At 45.3% G+C, this 20,649-nt stretch overlaps 1 protein-coding gene and 1 non-coding gene across 12 annotated transcripts in view; one reads left to right on the top strand and one right to left on the bottom strand.

Annotated features, from left to right (window-relative positions):
- Positions 1 to 4,267: 4,267 nt before the first annotated feature.
- On the bottom strand, positions 4,268 to 4,349 carry trnas-aga (transfer RNA serine (anticodon AGA)). Its single transcript has one exon. It is a non-coding gene; the product is annotated as a tRNA-Ser (tRNA).
- A 1,651-nt stretch (positions 4,350 to 6,000) lies between these two features.
- bptf (bromodomain PHD finger transcription factor) overlaps positions 6,001 to 20,649 on the top strand; it is a 44,236-nt gene continuing 29,587 nt past the window's right edge. For 9 of the 11 annotated variants that reach the window (XM_029246603.1, XM_029246604.1, XM_029246601.1 and 6 more), the window contains exons 1-5: positions 6,001 to 6,709; positions 10,060 to 10,882; positions 13,876 to 14,096; positions 17,888 to 18,112; positions 19,700 to 19,891. In XM_029246603.1, the coding sequence (XP_029102436.1) occupies positions 6,214 to 6,709; positions 10,060 to 10,882; positions 13,876 to 14,096; positions 17,888 to 18,112; positions 19,700 to 19,891 (1,957 nt within the window). In that variant the 5' untranslated portion in view covers positions 6,001 to 6,213. The remainder of the gene's footprint in view (positions 6,710 to 10,059; positions 10,883 to 13,875; positions 14,097 to 17,887; positions 18,113 to 19,699; positions 19,892 to 20,649) is intronic. The other 2 variants (XM_029246605.1, XM_029246606.1) reach the window with 2 other exon arrangements.

The following is a 20,649-nucleotide window of genomic DNA, read 5'->3' as shown; positions in this document are numbered from 1 at the left end:
CACCATGGCCTTTACTGTCAGACCTTAGGGTTTATTCATTTTCATCTCAAAGAAGAGCTCAGCGGGTTACTGTTGACACTTTTATGACCAGTACCTTGTGCATATTGTTCTTCACTAATAAGCTATTCTTTAAGAGTAATGATAGTGTGTTACTGTTGTTTGTAGGACTTTTGAAAATTAAAGTTATAAATTGAATTAATTTTTTATTATATAAATTCTAGATTAAAAACTAAGTTAAAATTAGATGCAAGAATTTCTAGAATATGAAGAGCAGCGAGTGCAGTGGAACTCTGCCATGGACAGTCCTAAGCCCGGCTGAGAAAGGAGGTGGGTCGGGCATGGGGCTAGCTACCCCCAGGGTGACAGGACCGATCTTCCACAAGAAGACAGACACCTGATAGCGAAAGCCAGATAACTCTGGAAGCCACTAGGCCGACACCCCTTCTTTCATCCAAAACACTCAAGATCAGTACTTGGAATGTTAGAACTGCGTACGAAACAGGAAAAACATCAGAGGAAGACCGGATGGACACAGTCAGGCCAAAGATGACTGGCAACAGGAGATGCTGCTGTACTCTGATCACAAAGAGGACAAGGTCCCCCACACACAAGGAGTCGCCCTGATATTCTCAAAGTCAGCACACAGAGCGCTGACTGGGTGGCAGGCCCATGGTCCACGGATTATAACTGCAACTTTTCAAACCAAGAAACAGAAAATCAAACTAAACATCATCCAATGCTATGCACCTGCAAATGACAATGAAGATGAGAGCAAAGATAACTTCTACAGGTTACTACGGTCTATCTTAGAGAAATCCCGTAAGAGAGGCATAAACATTCTGATGGGAGACTTCAACGCAAAAGTTGGAGAAGATAATACCAGATATGAGGAAGTGGTGGGAAAGCATGGACTTGGCAATATGAACGACAACGGAGAGAGACTGGCGGACCTTTGTGCTTTGAACAAACTGGTAATCGGTGGCAGCGTGTTTCCTCACAAGACAATCCACAAAGCAACATGGGTGTCGCCAGACCATTCAATAGTGAACCAGAATGATCATATCTGTATCGTCAAGCAGTTCAGAAGGTTTCTACAGGATGTTAGAGTGAGGAGAGGAGCAGATACAACATCTGGCCATAACCTGTTGGAGGCCAAAGTGAAGGTGAAGCTGAAGAAGGAATGGATAGGGGCTGCAGCACAACAATGCAGATTTAACACAGGCTTCCTCAGGGTTGCACAGAAGCTAGAGGAGTTTAAAATAGCTCTGACTACCAAGTTCCAAGTACTGCAAGGACTATAAGAAAAAGAGAAAGAAGAGACCATAGACAGTAGATGGGGGGGGAATTAAAGAGGCGGTGACATCAACATGCCAGGAAGTTTTGGGACCAAAGAAACACCAACACAAGGAGTGGATAACAGCTGAAACCCTCCACAAGATTCAAGACAGGAAGCAAAAGAAGGCTGCAGTCAACAACAGTAGAACCAGAGCAGGAAAAGCAAAAGTGCAAAAGGTGTACACAGAAGTGAACAAAATTGTCAAGAATGGAAATATGAAAGACTTGAACGACTCCACCAAGAAACTAGCAGGAAAGCTCAGAGGGTCAGAAAAACCAGTGAAGGACAAAGAAGGAAGATTAATCATGGGAGAGAAGAAACAGCGTCAAAGGTGGGCAGAGCATTGAAGAACTTTTGAACAAGCCAGCACCATCAAATCCACCAGACATACAAGCAGCAGAACAGGACCTGCCCACTGACTGCAAACCACCAACACACGAGAAAATACGAAGGGCTATCAGACAGCAGAAGAATGGCAAGGCTACAGGATCTAACAACATCCCAGCAGAAGTTCTGAAGGCAGATATAGACACTACGATAGAGATGTTCTACCTGCTGCTTGAGAAGATCTGGACAGATGAAGAACTACCAGCGAACTAGAAAGAAGATATCTGGTGAAGATTCCAAAGAAAGGAGACCTCAGCAACTGCGACAGTTACCGAGGAATACCGAGGATTCTGTCCATACCTGGGAAAGTGTTTAACAGAATCATCCTGAATAGACTGAAAGACGAAGTGGACGCCCAACTAAGAGATCGACAAGCTGGATTCCATAAGGGCAGGTCTTGCATGGACCAAATCGCAACATTGCGCATCATAGTTGAGCGGAACTCTTTTCTCTACATCAGCTTCGTTGACGATGAAAAGGGGTTTGATAGTATGGACAGGAGGACCCTGTGGAAGCTACTTGGACACTATGGGGTGCCAGACAAGCTTGTAAAGATCACACACACACACACACACACACACACACACACACACACACACACACACACACACACACACACACACACACACACACACACACACACACACACACACACACACACACACACATTTTCAGAACCGCTTGTCCCATACGGGGTCACGGGGAACCGGAGCCTACCCGGGAACACAGGGGCGTAAGGCCAGAGGGGGAGGGAACACACCCAGGACGGGACACCAGTCCGTCACAAGGCACCCCAAGCGGGACTTGAACCCCAGACCCACCGGAGAACAGGACCGTGGCCCAACCCACTGCGCCACCACACCCCCCTCGCTTGTAAAGATCATCAGCAGGTCATACGAAAAGATGACCAGCAGACTGATCTATGGAGGGCAACTCATAGATGCCTTTACAGTCAGAACCGGAGTTCCTCAGGATTGCCTGCTCTTGCCTTTCCTTTTCCTACTGGTAACTGACTGGATAATGAAAACATCCACAGACCAGACCAGGAGAGGAATACAGTGGACACCCTTCACACAGCTCGAGGACCTAGATTTTTCTGATGACTTGGCGCTGCTTTCTCACACCTGGCAACAAATGCAGGAAAAATCAGATGAGACAGCCGCTACAACCCAAGTAGGTCTACAAATCAAGAAGGTCAAGACAAAGGTTCTGGAGACCAACAACACAATTATGGATAAAATCAAGTTAGAAAGGACAGTTCTGGAAGAGACTCCTTCACCTACCTTTGGCAGTGTCATCAACAAAGGAGGGCAGGACAGATACAGACATCAAATGCAGAATTTGCAAAACAAGAACAGCTTTCCTGCAGCTGAAGAACATCTGGAAATCAAAACAATTAGCACTCTGCATGAAGGTCAGGATTTTCAACTCAAATGTCAAGCCTGTTGCTTTGTATGGAGCAGAAACCTGGAGAACAACAGCGGCCACCATGAAAAAGTGCAAACCTTTACAAATACCTGTGTTAGAAGAATACTCCAGATCTGCTGGCAGGAAACCATTAGTAACACTGAACTTTGGGAAAGAACAAACCAAACTGGAATTCAGGAGGAAATACCGAAAAGAAGATGGAGGTGGATTGGCCCACTGCTCAGACCGAAAACCAGCTTCGCAAGACAGGCACTGACCTGGAACCCCCAGGGAAAGAAAAAAAGGGGACGACCGCGCAACACCTGGCGTAGGGATCTTGAAACTGACACCAGGATGCTGGGATACATCTGGAGCCAGATAGAGAAGAAAGCACAGGACAGAGATGCTTGGAGAGCCCTTGTTGGCAGCCTATGCCCCAGGAGGGGTGGAAGGAGTTGATGATGATGGTGATGGTGATGGTGATAATGATGATGACAAGTGCAGTATGAGTTGGGGACCGCAGTGTTTAGGCCTACAGGAGAACAGTGTTGAGAAAAGCATGTGTTGTGATGCTGCTGCATCCCCATGTGTTCATAAGATGATAATGATGATGATAAGTGCAATATGAGTAGGGGCCTGCAAGACTTTCTCTCCAAGTTAGTTAACCCGCAAGATGAACGCGCGACACTGATGATTCGCAGTGTTGCCGCTCTCGGCCCGGACTGACAAGGTCCGACTCCCCAGGGAAAAGACTGAGCGGGAGATGCCACCTCTGTGACGCTGTTTTCCCGCTGCAGTGACACTGTGCGACCATGTGGAGCCGCTGTTTCCCGCAAAACCACGCAGTGCCATGTGCTCCGCGCTACAGTATGATGCACGGAATTTTTAATTGATAATTAATCCGTAGTGACGGAATTATTCTTATAATTATTATTATTATTATTATTAAGGCTACTGGCAATGGTGCAGTGAATACAATCCAGAAATCTTTTCAAATATTTGCACGCTTTGAGACATATTACTTCCCGATCTTTGACCAAATATTTTTTTACCACTGAATTATTATAAAATTGACTATGTATAAAGTTATTTGCATATGTCCACCAGTAAGTTGTAATGAAGAAAAAAAAAATGAACCGTAGTCGGCAGGATTCGAACCTGCGCGGGGAGACCCCAATGGATTTCTAGTCCATCGCCTTAACCACTCGGCCACGACTACTGAGCGAGCTTTCTTCTGACATCTATATCTCATATCGGTGATGCGACACGTGATCTATTATTTAAACGTAATAATGATAAATACGGTATGTAGTGTATTGTTCGGTGAGAAAGTGTGTAAGGAAGAAAAACACAGTTACAATGTTCCGACACCGTTTGGCCCGGTGCGCGACCTGCGCTACGGGCTTTCATTGTTCCAGGAGGAATCCGTTCGTTGTGAGCCCCAAGTTGCTTTCAGTTTCAAATAACTATTCCTCATTTAGCAATTCTTATCTTGTTTTTCAACGTGTGACCCAAAATTTAACTTGTTTTCAGATTTCCTTAATTTCTCACTCGCAGAGTTTGATATTTGATGTTTTTACTAGATCAAACATGACATTCATTGACTGTATTGATTCAGTGACACCGAGCGAGTGATTTACTAATTACTGTGAATGACTTGACTGGAGTTCATGAACACGGTTTAAGCGGTATAAGCGGGTACCTTGATTTGCTTTCGCAGCATCATGATCTGTCAGAAGAGAAACTCGTTCTCAGTCTAGTTACTTGCGGCTTTAATTTCCTGTGAGGGCTGATCATATCCAGAAAGGCTATAAATTCAAAATGATAACAGCGAAACATGATTTACAAAATTTTGCACATGATTACTGCCTCTTCCTGAAAAGAGGAGGTTAAAGAGCGCTGACAAGTTGTGCGGAGCGGATGCCTTTCAGAGGGGCTGCAATACACCCTTGTCCTCGCTGACAGTGGGAAAACACACACACACACACACACACACACACACACACACACACACACACGATCTGGAAACGAAATGCAATGGGACGCAGTCGGAAAAGTGAAAAACTTTACTTTTATTCAGTCTTCTGAGTCCAATTTACTGGTTTTTGTCCACTGAGAGGACATGATGATTTCATAAGTGTCTCACCTGTACCTGCCACAACGCCGAGTGCCTAATGCACCTTACACTGTCACAGTTCATCATTCTGACAACACAGGTATTTTCCGCTATAATCATATCTCAGATATAGGACAAAACTGAATACGGCTACATATATTTCAGCAAAAGTGAGAAAACCAAATTCGAGCTGTACTTTCGCATCGCGGGAAAACAGCCATCCGTTGCAAACAGCACATCTGACTGCGTCATCATTACTACACTGAATCATTTCGAAGCGGTAGTAGCTGCGGCGAGTGTTTTAAAGCAACGAATAAGGACTTCCTGCGTGTTTATTATTGCCATATAGATATTAATAAACGGGGCACGCGGCGTTTCAGTCAATCTTCTTTGTCATCACTAATTGACGTGGGACGACCAAAGAATCACACATTTAGAGCGACGTTGTGTTTTCATGTTTTACAACAATGCACATCTGCAAGACGCAGAGAGGCGCTATTTCTAATCGCAATTCCACGTTTAAAAAGACATCGGTCGACACAGCGAGAAAGGAAGGCGCGGGTGTAAACAAACAGTCGTCCCCGTCCAGCGTGAACGCGAGTCCATGTCGCCCTGGAGGACACGGAGTGGCTGGGTCACGTGAACAGCGAGAACGGGGCCTGCCGTCTGTTTTCGGCGGGTGGTTGAGTGAGTGAGTGAGTGAGTGGGCGAGCGAGCGAGCGAGAGAGAGAGAGAGAGAGTGAGAGAGAGCGAGAGCGAGAGAGGAAGAAAAATGGCGACCAGAGGCGACCCGGAGCGGGACGCCGGCCGTTCGCTTTGAGCTTTCTCCCGCTAACGGAGCCCGGGGCCGAGTGGTGTCGCTTCCCGGCGCGTCTGCGGACGCTCGTCTTTGCCGCGGTACCCGTTTTCCCCGGGTTTTCGTGGGCCAGTTGCGCGCGAGAACCGAAATTGGAAATAATACATTTGTATGTATATAATGAGGGGCAGACGAGGCAGGCCGCCCAAACAGGCGCTGGTGCAGGAGGCTTCTCCCGGGCCGGTGCGCGGCTTGAGACCGCGGCGGGGGCTGCGAGCCAGGGGCAGGGGCACGGTCGAGGCCGATTTTATCACCCCCGGCAGGGGCAATTACCATTCGGCCCGGGGCAGGAGGAAACCGGGGACGAGCGCGACGGCGGGCAGGGGAAGAGGCAGCTGCAGCAGAGTCGGCGGCCGGGGCAGGGGGAGGCGCGCCAGCAGCAGGGTGGTCTACGACGACCACGAGAGCGACGAGGAGGAGGACGCGGACGCGGTGAGCCTGCGCTCGGACGAGGAGCTCGTTCCCGAGGAGCCGTTTTCGGACGACAACGACGACGAGGCCCTGGACGAGGAGTCCGACTACCAGGAGGAGGCGCCGGACGAGGACGACGCCAGCTACTGCACGGAGAGCAGCTTTCGCAGCCACAGCACGTACGGCAGCACTCCAGGTGAGCGAGTGCTCCGGCCGGGTGCGGGGGGCGCGGCGGCGGTGGCGGCGGGCGGCTCGGGGGCCGAGTTGGGGCCGTTTTGGAGACAGGACTGAGGAGGCGCCTCGGCTGTATTGTTCAAAATGGAGACCGCGGGGAGACGGCAGGCAGACGGGAGGCCTTCTTCTCTCTGCGTGGGGGACCGGACTCGCGCTCCACGCTGCAGCGCCGCCGCATCCCTCCGACCCGTCCTCATCCCGCCGCCATCAGCATCATGTCATGAGCATCGCCCACATCATCACGACGGTCATCGGCAGAACCGCTGCGATGCTGCACAGCGCTCCGCTCGATCTTTGTCTCCAGTCCATTCAGTGAGGAGCGCCGTCCCCTCGCTTACGTTACACTGCAGTACTGTACACACACAGTCTGTCCCGCGCGCTCCCCGCTCGTGAACGCTCTCCTCCTGTCTTGCCCTGCCCTGTACCGCGAACAGACAGAGTGCGGCGGGCTTTCGTGTTAAGTGATGTTTAATTTAATGTTTTGGACAGGTGATTGTTTCGATTTGAGACGTGATCGTTGCCCACTGCGGTTGCTGTGCTAGTAGTGTACCCCCTGCAAGCAAGTCCCACTCGCTCCCCGTGGTACTACTACTTATTAGCATCTCCACTCTGCGTGTTTTTGTTTGTTTGCTCGCTCTTTCTTTAAAGGACGAGGAGTTGTGTCATTGGCTGTGACGGGACAGCATGCGGCCCTTTGTTTTGAAAACAGGCGCTAGCGCTGCACATGTTGAGGGGGAGGGTCCACGTCACGGGCCGGTGGGGGTGTTCTCCCACTGATCAGCATCACTTTCTTATCATTACTGTGACAACTTGTCACTCCCAACACGATGGTCATAGCGTCGCCAACGTGACTACCATCCCTGTAACATCTTAACACACCTCTAGCATCTGATGGCATCTTGTGACATCACAGTAACACTCCAGCATCAGCGTAACAGCAAGAACATCACCGGTGTAACATCATCATGGCAACAATGTAAACACATTACACTAATGTAATTGCTGTAGCATAAATACTGCAACATGATGCTAAAATCACTGTAATTCTGAATGTAGTGGTTACATGTCTCTTAACTGCCTGGCCATGTGACATCCTAACTGCACCCTCATGATTTGGGCTCCGCTCACAGTTAGACACAAGTCGTAGATTTGCAAAAATTGAATTTAATATACCTGTGTCTCCTTACGGTGTTTTGTTACAGGAGTACGAACTAGGTGTGCAAAGAGGCAATAAAATTTTATTCTAACTCTATTGATAGGTCTGAAAACTAGGTCAAACAGTTCAGTAATGACATGGTTAGAAATTTTCATTTATTTTGCTAGTTTTTAATTTCTGCAAGATTGTTTTGCGGTTGCGGATGCTTTGATAGAGAAGGCAGGTGAAAAGACAGTATTAGATGCCCTTAATTGATTATTTTTCTCAACTTGAAAAGGACAGATTTTTTTGCATTTGAAGTACGTAATTTAGCAACAGAGTGTCATAATCTTACTCTATATTTTAAATGACCTCATTCAGTCTGAGAGATCATTCATCTAAACAGAGAGAAACATGAGAATTGTTTTGTTAGTTCACTTGAAACTGGAGATACTACATCATGCACTGTTGTTTAGACTTAGTTTTGATTTTTCCCATTAGAAGATGGGAAAGGCTTTCTCAGTGTTCTATATACAAATATCTCCTAATATTTAAATGTGAGTTTTTGCCTTTTGAAATCGATTTTGGTTTGGTTCATGAATTAAAATCTAAAAGAGGCGGCACGGTGGCACAGCGAGTAGCGCTGCTGTCCTACGGCGCCTGGGTGGTGCGAGAGAACGTGGGTTCGATCCCTGCTCAGTCTCTTCTCCCCGTGTCTGTGTGGTTTCCACTAGGTGCTCTGGTTTCCTCCCACAGTCCAAAGACATGCTGTTCAGGTTCCCCCATAGTGTGTGAGTGTCACAGTGAGAGTGTTCCACTGGTGTAGGGAGGAGTGACCCATTGTAAGTAGGGTATCTAGCAGTCTAAGTCACCTTGGTGAATAAGGCTTGTGGGCTAGTAACACTACATAGTGTTTGTTGCAAGTCGCTTTGGAGAAAAGCATCCGCTAAGCGAGTAAATGTAAAAGCGCTGCCCCCCCCCATGTAAAAGTCCATATTCAGCAGTACTTCAGTATATACTTGTGTATCTGGTAGTTATCCATAATGGCCATTTTTGTAGAAACCCTGAGAATTAATTGACATATAAGGGGTGGAAAATGGAAACATCAGCTCTCTTGGTTTTGACTAGTGCTGCGCCTTCTTCGCCTACCAGGGAAATTATGGGAAGTGTACAAAAGGGATAGAAATCTTCCACGGTTTTTAGCTCCTCATAAATATAGGATCTTTTTTTTCTGCGCTTCCATTTATTCCGCATGGCTACTAAGTACTTTCACACCAGGTCGTGTGGCTTTGTTTCTTGTGGTCATTTAATCACTTGTCAACTAATTACTTTTTCTGTGCTTAATTTAAATGCACATAATTACAGTAAATCTTTTATTTCAGTATTTTATACATCTTGCAGTATGTGGGGGGCAGCTGGCAGTGTAGTGGTCACGGGTTCCATCCTTGGACCCAAAGGTCGCAGGCTCAATTCCCACCTCCAGCTGTAGTACCCATGAACAAGGTACCTACCCTACATCATTGTAGTAAAATTACCCAGCTGTAAATGGGTAAACAGTTATAACTACCTTAACCGTGTAAGTTGCTTTAGAGAAAAGCATCAGTTGAATGAATAGATGTAATCACTTTTTTATATGTTATATTTTCTTAAGCATCTGTTCTTAAGCAGTGCTTGTGCTTTTTCGGTGGTTTTCTAACTCGGTGTTGGGCATTTAAAGAATCAGTCGGCTAGAAAGCACGCGAGATAAATGGCTGTATCTCAGTGGTAGTCCTCGATGGTAGGTAGTTGTGCCATCTTAGCATGGCCCTGCAGGGTACCAAACAGTAATTGGACATAGTGTGCCTCAGTTTGTGACTTGAAGCCTTTAATGACAAGAACATTGAGCTGCACTGAGGGGGACAAGGCAGGTTTATTTTACTTACTGTTTTGAATCTTACTTTTTCACAAGGTAGGTATTTGTGTGAGAAATTACTTACTTTTTAAAAATGTACCTGTTTGTTTATATTTTGGTTGTAATTTTTAAAATGTTACTCTGGAAGTCCAAAATTTTCACTATGCTTTATGCGGTTTTGTGATGGTAATATGGAGAAGCACTTCCAATAGACAGAGAATTTTATTGATCCGTAAGGAAGCTGCAGATTAAGCATTTTTCATTTCCCCCTTTTTTTGGCGACCAGGCCGGAGGAGAACACGTGTGCACCGTCCTCGTTCGCCCATCTTTGAGGAGAAGGAGATCCCATCCCTTGAACTGCCAAAAAGTTCTGAGGACCTCATGGTCCCCAGTGAGCAGCTTCTGAATGTGGCTGCGATCTACGAGGTGCTCCGCAACTTCGGCACTGTGCTGCGCCTCTCGCCCTTTCGCTTCGAAGACTTCTGTGCAGCACTGGTGGGCCAGGAGCAGTGTACGCTGATGGCCGAGACGCACATCTCTCTGCTCAAGGCCATCCTGCGTGAGGAGGATACCTCCAACACCACCTTTGGTCCAGCCGATCTGAAAGACAGTGTAAACTCAACGCTTTATTTCATTGATGGTATGACGTGGCCTGAGGTGGTGCGTGTGTACTGTGAAAGTGACCAAGAGTACCGCCACGTTCTGCCCTACCTGGAGGGTGAGGATTACCCATTTGGGCCACTGGAGTCCAAGATCAAGGTGTTGCAGTTCCTTGTGGACCAGTTCCTCACCACCAATATTGCACGTGAGGAACTCATGTCTGAGGGTGTAGTGCAGTACGATGATCACTGCCGTGTGTGCCACAAGCTGGGCGACCTCCTGTGCTGCGAGACATGCTCAGCTGTCTACCATCTGGAGTGCGTGCGGCCACCGTTGGAGGAGGTACCCGAGGATGAGTGGCAGTGCGAGGTCTGCGTAGCCCACAAAGTTCCTGGCGTCATGGACTCTGTGACGGAGAGCCAGAAGACCCGGCCCTACATTCGCCAGGAGCCCGTCGGCTTTGACCGTCACAGGCGCAAATACTGGTTCCTCAACAGGAGGATTATAGTGTAAGTAATGTGCTTTTGTTTCAGTGCCATCTTCCCTGTCATTAGGTATAGCTGAGATGCTTCCAGTGTGCAGTAGGTGACTGTAAGGTTCTCAGAAAAAACAGCTTATGGTGGTCATGCGAAAGGCTGCCTGCAATCACTCTTGTGGCGGTGTCTTTGTCATACAGAAATGGAAAGGGAACTGTTGTCGTGACAGGGAATTCTTATTATATCTTCCCCCCCCGCCCCAACATTTCCTGAACCCATAGGTTCTAAGCAGGCCGAATTGGAGATATGAGGCAAGTTCTTTCAGCCAGAGGCTAATTCCAGTATTGGTCCCTGGATGCTCATTAACATAACTAATAACATCAGAGGCTTTATGGAGATTTTGATTAGGATAAAACTGGTTATCTGAATTCGTAGGGTTTTAAGATTACAAACAAGACAGACTTTATAGTTTTAATTGTTCACTTGGCAAGATCAGTTTAGTCAGTAAAAGTATGCTAGGGTTGTGGATAAAGGGGATGCTCCGGTGTTTGTTTTTCCCTTTTTTCAGCCTAAATTGAATGTCAGTCAGTGAGCCACCTGCCAATGAGTATCTGCAGCCTGCATAGTCCATTGTGCAGTCACGCAAGGTGTAATGCATGTTTATGCATTTCAAATGAATCTGTATTCTTTTGTAGTGTTTCTCTCAGTATTGCAGGAGAGGAAAAGTTGCATTTGTTCACATTACTTCTAATACCCACAACTCTGAATGTGTGTCTTAATGTCTGCCCATTTTATTTATTTTAACAAAGCTGCATTACAATTAAGTACTCTCCTGCGGCAGTAGCGCTGGGTGTTGCTTCATGGATACTCTTGTCCATTCAGTGTAAAACTTGAGTGTTTACCATTGGATACATCATTAAATGTGTGCATATTAATGTTGTTTTGTTGGACACAAGGGCCAGCTGAGTCCCTGTGTGAACATCTAACTGATGAAGCCTCCTTGCCGAAGCTGCAGTGTTTTACACAGTGGGTCCATAATGAAGGATCTGGACAGTGGTGGTGGCCAGGTTTTAGCCATGAGGTAGTCATTCAGCTGCAGGATACACAAACATCCAGGACAATGAAAGCTCCTACTTTTCATTTATCGATCTCCGTATTTATTTATGTTTGAATGTGGCTGATGTGGGAAAACTGTAAGCAACTATGCAATTGTGAATGAAGATTATGAGAGTGGAGCTCATTAATGGGATTTCTAAAATACTGTTTAATATTATTAAATGCAAGGCGCTTTAGATGTGACTGGTTGAGGAAATGAAAAAGAAAGATTAATCAAATAATCACAGCAATTCTGATTAACACTAGCCCTAATTTCCTTACTTTGTTGAGCTGCTGTACTCAATAGAGGTATGACAAGAACAAACTTGTCATTACAAATAACTTGAATGAGATATTCCATTGTGTGGTCTTTAGATTATATTTACCTATAAACTCATTTGCATAACTGGAAGTCTCTTCTTGAGTCCAGTTGACCTACAGGTTAGCAGTTGGGCGGGTGGGGAGGTCTGGTGCAACCCCCGACCCGACCACCCCTTAAGAACACTGGTTTCCAACTCTGGTTGTGGCAGGTCTGTGTATGCATGTTTTAGTGAAGCACTCAGTTAAATTCTGTAAAGTGTTATGACAGAAGGGATGGCAGGTGGTGTAGTGGATGCAGGATTTACTTTCCAGTCAGGGAGCCCAGTTCAAATCCCCCCTGCTTTAGTACCCTGGATTGCGGTATTTACCATGAATTGATACAGTGATTGATCCTGTAAAAATTCAGCTGTATAAAAATTGGCAAATAACTAATTTGCTTATTATACAGAACTAACATTGTAAGCGAATGAATTATAGAGGTAGATTGTTTTAAATTTTACACGGCTGCTGCCATGCTGTTTTACCTACATTGTTAATTCCTCTTTAGGTAGGCTAACTTGAGGTAATTAGCATAAATGAGACACCTGCAGTTTTTAGTCCCTTATTTGACTTCATTTCTGTCGCATTGTTACGATTCTTCTGTTTTTATTAAGGCTAGTTAAATTGTCTTTGAGGTTGTTCCTCTTTTATAGCTACTTGGTTCCCCTCAATACTTTACGTGTGGTTTATATGGAGAGTTGTATTAGTTCTTAAATTTGGATTACATGATTGCTGCTAGAACTCTTGTTAAATATGGCCAGTTAATCTTTTGTCATTTTGTTTGCCTTTTAGTTCATCTGACTTGTACAAATTTTACTTTAGATCTGAATGAACCCTTTTCAGTGACTCAGCTGATTTATTAGTAGGTTTGAGTCAGATGGGTGGGATAGTATTATGTACAGATTTTATAGGCTCTACTTCTTTGCCCCCCTCAGTATGATTGGTCCCAATGGCCTGAGCTTGAGCAGCCAGTTTAATGTTAATGGTTCATTCAGTCTCGGTGCTTTATCTCCTGGCGGTCGCATGCTCATCGTCATGGTCATGATTTGAAAGAGCTGAATCAGCTGGGCCGCTGAATCAAACTTTCATTCACAGAGGACTTTGACTGAAAAAGGGGTGTGTGTGTGTGTGTGTGTGTGTGGTGCACGCCACAGATGGCTCAGCAGTATGAGGAGGATGTTATGATTTACCTGCATGTAAAATAGGGCAGTTGTACAGCTCTTAGGACACCCTCTGATTAATGCTGTAATGAAATGCTTCATAAATCAGTTTTCTTGCTAATTGTGCAGTTCATCTAAGGATGCCTGACCAGCGATGTTATTCACCATGTTATTAGATCTTTCTTCAATAAATATTTAGTAAATCGGACAAGCGCTTTTCAGTTCATAATGAATAAGTTAACGGAAGGCAAAGAATGACTAATTCTAATTTAAAAACATAGTTTAGTGTTAAATGTCTAAAAAAGTTCACATCTTGCATAGGCAAAAAAGTCTTGTTTTATACACATGGGTGCATATACAAATTTCTTTGTGCACTTGTCCTAAGTTTACCTTCCTCTGGGCTTCCTTCAGCGAGGAGGACGGTGAACATGAGAACAAGACCATATGGTACTACAGCACAAAGGTGCAGCTGGCTGAGCTGATCGACTGCCTCGATAAGGAGTACTGGGAGAGAGACCTCTACGAGGCCCTGGAGGAGATTCGGGAGGAGGTGCATGCCCACATGGATATCACCGAGGAGCTGACCAGCAAGGCCTGTGGCAACAACAAGTGCTTCCTGACAGCAGCCAATGGTAAGGAGTGTTATGTACATGGAAAAAGTCCAGGCGGGCGAAACATGTAGCATCGTGTTTAGTCTCGGATGGACTTGCATAGCATTGTCTTTATATTCATAATTTAATTGGCTTGAAATAATATATTAGGGTTTTAGTCCTTCACCTCATTATTCACTGATTTAAAAAGGGACAGGGCAGTAGGTCAGGATTCGCTTGCTGCTTTAAGTGCAGTAAATAGTTCTGCTGTAGGAAAATATATTGTTGGCAATTGAAGGGAACATCTGGTTCAGTCACAGATTTTCTTGGGAATTTAGTCCATAATGGCATTTTTTCAGTCATTGACAAAAGAAATAAGAAGAGTAAGGAATGGTTATGTTGAAATAAAGCAATAAGAAACTGCTCAGCTGAAGTGTTAGTTGAGGATGTTGTGACGTGCAGTGGAGTTGCCCGGCTCCTCGTCCGCCGTCACACAAAATGCATGGAGGAGATACATGAGATATGCCATTTTGTCAGTGAGAAAAATCTCCCACCAGCTGCTGAAACAGATGTAGCTGCGACTGCCGATTGTCTTCAAAAGGTCGTTCTCCTACCCCTTTTTTCTTTCTCTTTCTTTCCCTTGTTCTGTGATGTGTTCAGCGTGTTCTCTCACCTGTCTGTGTGACAGCGTGCCAGTGTGCCGGTGGTTAAACTGAAAGGAAGTATGTATTTTTCCTCTTCTGTACCCTTCTGTCACGGATTGGATGGCTCAGTTTTTCTCCCGTCTTTTTCAGCGGTGCTGCGACCGACTGCTTGCTCATCTTTTTTTTTTTTTCCCCCCCCCCCCTTCTCCTCCCCGTTATTCACTGGCATATCTGAACTTCGTTGACCTCAGTGGTGTGTGTTCAATCAACGTGCCAGGGGCAGCAACGTCATTCCTCTGCTTCCGATGTGTTTCAAGAAACTTTAACTTGCCATTAACTGGACAGACCATCTTGGTTAATTGCCAGCTGTCTTTTGTATTAGTTTAGTTGAAGTGTTTATGTACTTTCTTAAAATGTGACTTGAGTTGTCAGTGAGATGTACTCAGCAAGTTTACTGTAGGGCTTCCTCAGCTCACCCTGCATCAGTAGTGTCTGATCATATCCTCATTACAACCTGCGCTTTGCACGTCTTCTACTTGGTAATGATCCAGGAGGCCTCTTAGGTGTGGTTTACAGTTGGGTGGGTTAGCTGTTGCGTGCGTGAAGCCCCACAGTCTTAGTTGTCCCTGCCTGCGGCAGCCATTGCACCATGGCTGAGCCAAGAGCGCTCCCTGTGAGGTGCTCCATTGTTAGGCCTGTAGAGGCTGAGATGGGGCCTGTGGCTCCTGCACAGTAATCAGTCCCCAGAAGAGCGGTGGGGGTAAACATCAGCACCCTGGCAGAAACTAAAGCTCACCCATAGGCCTCTTGTGTCCAGGAGGAAATGACAACAGCGCAAAAATCCACACTCCAGGGTTGCCTGTCATTCTTCACTTGTGGCTGTCAAATTAAATAACAGTAACAATGTAAAGCGAGGGCAGTTCCGAAGGGGATCTCGAAGTGGCAGACTAGCATGAGCACTGCCAGTCTAAAGGAAGAACTAATACGAAGGGTTATGGGCTCATTCAGGCCAAAAATAACTGGTGTTGTATGGCCCTCTGTTTGGCTGTCCTGCATCATCTGCGCAAGGAGAGAGGAGCATCTGTACTGTCCAGCTTGTCGTTTGCATAACCATGGAGGCATCTGTAATGAGTGGTGCTCTTTGGGTGTTTTGTCAGGTTGGTGTCTCTTTCACCCCATGGCAGTGTCTAAGATCCTAGCGTGCTGTGGCTAGATGTGTGAGGCAAGGATTTTACTGAAAGGGGCACAAATTTGGTGGGATGGTTGATGTTCTGGTCTACTTGCTACTCTTAACGCTTAGTGAAAGCAAGTGAATAGCAGTTTCTGCCATGCCCATTTCTTTGACAAGTTTACCCTGTGGAGTGCAGAGAAGAGGTGGATAACTGTCTGCATGGGGTGTGGGTCTGTGTTCACCTGTCCTGCATATATGTGGATGTCTTGCTTCATGGGAGGAGACATAGAATAGCATAACTATAGAGGGTAATAACTAAATTAGGCAAAAGAGGGCAAAACAGCAAAAAAGCCTTTCCTGCCACTCAGCGTGGGTGTTAGCAGCAGGCAAAAGGGGAAGCTGGATTGGGTTTTTTTTTTTTTTTTTTTTAAAAAAGAGGCTTTATTGTGAGTCACCTTAGCCCTACCGCCTACACTTGCATTCTCTCTCGCACATGCACACAGAAACACACACAACACACGATTAGATTTCTCATGTACTCATTTGTCTTGGGGTTGCCCAGTAGCTGTTGGGGGGATTCAATTTCAAGGTGAAGCCATCATGCAATTTGTTATGTTGTGAAGATTATTAAACAATGTGCCCTGTGGTTGTACTGTTAAAAGCTGACTTGCAGAGAGCGAAAAGGTCCGTGAGCTGCTCGGAAGCTGGATTGGTGAACTAGAACAGGCTGGGATGCTGTCCCCTGTGGCATGGTAGTATGTATTCAGTGAATGTCCTAGGGTATACCTGAGTAAATCAGAAATACACACTTCAAAACAGAAGGATGCATGGTTGATCTGCAGAGGTGTGATGTTGCAGACCGATTTTTTTTTTTTTTTACATTCCCCAGTGTGTTCTGACTGACTTCATATCTCATACAGATTTTCAGACCATTTGTTTTTGCAGTGTTTTGAAAGGATACATTTGGGGATGCATATCACAGGTTGAGGTGAAATTTGCTCTCTTGGTCTTTTTTTAAAAAAATTCCTTTCATGAAGTTCAGGGCCATGAGGACCTGAGACAGGTCTTGCTCAATGGCAGTTTCACAGAGCCACAGCACCGGCTCAGTTATCACACATTGTGGACTATCCGGGTTTCTCATACCATGCTTAGTTCCCGTGTAATAAATCTAGCATGTGGCAATTGTCACAGAGCTGCACCTCAGAGTCCCAGTCAGTACCAAACCTGATTTAGCACGTCATAGAGTGAAAGTCGTCTTAATGTACCTTTACACCACTGCTCCAAAGGGGGTTGCCTAAGATCCAGAAGACTGCAAAAGTTGAAATGCAGAAGGATACACAGCTAATAAATGATCAACAGATGTTTTGCCCAGCAGTACTGACACCCCTGCGATGGGGCTGAGGAAAGCCACAGGTGATCACTACTCGTTTAGGATGGTGATGTTTTGCGAGGGTCAGCTCTAGTGTTGGGAGCTGACCAGTCCTGATCTTTGAGTTCTTCTAATACTTTTCGCTTTACCAGTTTGTTTCCACCTCTCTAAAACGTGCTGTATATTTAAATTAGGATCTTTGAATTGTCAGCAGTTCCCGCAGCTTGTCATTTGTTTGTTATTGGGAATCAGTATGGTTCCTCAATACATTGCCTGTGGTGGTTTACTTTTTCCATGTGGTTTTTAAATTAGTTTTTAACTCTGGTTCCTTCTCACTTTACATATCAAATGAGTTGTCTTTTTTTTTTTTTTTTGATTGCAGAGGAGTAACTGTAGTGTCGGTCCCTTTCCAGACTTGGATGGTTAATATTGATTCACCTCTTAATTTAGCCTCTCTTCCGATATTTGAGGTTGAACGTGAAATTAAATTAGTTGAAACTGACTTAATTGCATAAAGTTTGAGGAACTCGACTTTGTGAAGGGTGAAGCTCTTATGCTTCCCCTGAACTCTAGTGGGCACTCCCCTACCTGCTGATGGTCGAGTTTGAACTCAGGAGACAACTATCCTCATGGAATTTGCCTTCCTCAGAGGAGATCTTGGAGCGCATGAAGGCCAAGCAGGACGCTGAGCTGGAGGAGGTGAAGCGAAAAGCAGCAGAGGAGGCTGAAAGAATGAGGCTGGAGTCTGGGATCTGCGCTGCTCTGCAGCCCGACAGGACAGAGGAAGGATCCACCATGGACAAGTCTCCGCAGCAGGACACTGAGCAGAAGTCCTCCAAGGGTCAGACAATCACAGAAGAGGTCCCAGTTGCTGGTAAGATGAGAAGACTTTGCTCTCACACAGGATTTCTGTCACACACCACAATACTAGGGAATTCCTGTGTGTTGGACCACTAGGGATGCACTAATACTTTTTGGTATCGGTACTTTGGCCAGTACCATTTCTGAATACTTGTACTGGCAACTGGAAACATTTGTTGTATGGGATTTTCTCAAACTTGAGAGACATGACTGCAGAATGGCTACTTGGAATGCATGCAGTGCTGGATATGATTGATTCAGCTACTTAATATCTTAATAAAATTAGAATTCCCACACTGTCTACCTTGGAAACTACTTGTTGCAGTGTTGAAACAGTTCCTTTTTAGTCACATTTCACGTGTTGATGGGAAGCAGGCTGCCAAAATACTGACATGAAAATGACCTTTCATTTTAACTTTCACTTGGAAATGGGTATGATATTTAGAAATGATATTGAAGTTAGTTATGACACAATGCGTATTGTGTACTGGATTTAGTCACAGTTGTCCAGCTCTCTTTTGGGAACAATTTGCTCATGTCTAGATTCTAGCCATCCAAAATTTCATAGATTCACACACATTGTATTCATTGGGCAGCTTTCAAGTTCATCATCCAAAGAAATGAAAGATTTTATGGTCTTCAGACCATTTGTATATATTAATGAAAACATTTTTGTATACAGTATTACTGGGGCAGCAAACTAACAGACAGTCTGATAGTCAAAGTCTACTTTGTCGTTCCACTATTGGTGGGTTACACATACAGGGGACCAAAATCTTGTTTCTCTTGGACCTTTGTGCCACATAGCACATATAGTGCAAGACAGTACAAGTACAGGACAGTGTAGTGCACAGGCCAGAGTCTGGTGAGAGTACACATAGTATACAATTTACACACACAATATAAATAATATTAAGATAAGATCAGAAGGAGCTGTATTCCCAAACATGTTTACACATACAAGGAATTTGTCTTGGTGACAAAAACTTCCACGGCGCAGACAGAATGACAGCGACAAGACACAGATAATAAAAAATAGAATAAGTGAATAAAAAATAAAAATATATACAAAATAGACACTAGACATTGTATGTAAGTACAGGTATTGTTATATACAAATGTAAGGGAATGTAAATAAGAGGTATGGTCTGTTAAATATTTATAAGTATAAATAGTGTGTATTGCACATGTTTATTGCCCAGTGGGGGCATTTAACTGTTCATGAGGTAGATGGCCTGAGAAAAGAAACTTTTCTTGTGCCTGGTTGTTCTGGTGCTCAGTGCTCTGTAGCGCCGGCCAAGAGATTTACATATATTATACAGAACAAAGAACTATACCGGACATACAATTTATACTGAAACACTAGAGACAGTAAAACAAAAAAAAAAAAAAAAGGTGGCATGAGCTGTCGGAGCACAATAAATAAATAAATAGTGATCTAGGTATGCAGTTGCTGAATAGGTCAAGCTCAGTATTTTTGAGACTGTGGTGGTTTTCAGTTTTCCTCATTATTAGAATGAATTTTATATTTCAAATATTACTTTTTGCGGCCGCCAAAAAGCTAAACAAACGGGAGTTTTTATTGTGCATTCCACCGTAGCAGAGGCGCACCCTGCTGGAGAGGAAAGCAACAGCTCAGTAGGGCTGAAGCGTGAGTCGCCAGCCTCGGACAGCGGTCCCCCTTTGACCGAGCGACCAAACCCTGCCGGAGGGGCCCGGGTCTGCTCCCCGGCACCTGCCGATTCCGGTGAGGAGGGGTGGGCCAGTTGCAAGGCCATACAGGAGCCGGCAGGTACGGAGGACCGGGTCTCCTCTGCCGCCGTGCCGTCTTGCGGACAGCACTGTTGCGTTGCCTCTGTGCTTCTACATCGCAGTCTGCTCACATCAAGCTCGCCTGTCACATTTCTCACGGGGAGCTGTGCTGGGATAAGGACCAACCCATAGAATATGGCTTCTGTTTGTGTGTTTCTCAAATGCTCATCAGCATTAATGTTCGCTTCCCATCCCGTTTAAAGGAAAAAAAAAAAACACACCTACGCTTAAGCATGCACATGTGCACATGCAGTCCAGTCTTATGTTATTATTAGTGTACCAGCAGGAATAATAGGATTATCACATGAAATCGTGTAACCTGTCTCCTTCCCCACCTCATTGACATGCAGCCTGAGGACACTCCTCTACTGCGGCTTCAGTTCCTACTGCCAGCTTTTTTTCTGTGGCACTGGGCTGGATGCGTAATTTATAGCTGCGCAAGTGGCTTTTCTGCCCCGAGAGGGATTCATTCGCTATGTTCTCAGTTCGTGTCTGATTTGGTACAAATTTAATCCATTCCAACTTCAGATGTCGCGCATCCTGCCTGTACACGCAGTAGTCTGCAGCCAGTCCCATTAGTTCCTGCCTCCATCTGTTTGTCTGAGGAAGAAGAGACAGAAATGATCATTTCAAACCAGTCTAAACAAGACTGACTTTGGGCATCCCTTTTTTGTATTCAAATTATTTCTCAATTTTTTTGAAATTGCTTTTTTCCTGCTCGTTCTTGTGTGCCTTGCG

Source organism: Scleropages formosus, chromosome 20 (assembly GCF_900964775.1).
Source record: "Scleropages formosus chromosome 20, fSclFor1.1, whole genome shotgun sequence".
Lineage (NCBI taxonomy): Eukaryota > Metazoa > Chordata > Actinopteri > Osteoglossiformes > Osteoglossidae > Scleropages > Scleropages formosus.
This window is presented reverse-complemented; position numbering and strand designations above follow the sequence as displayed.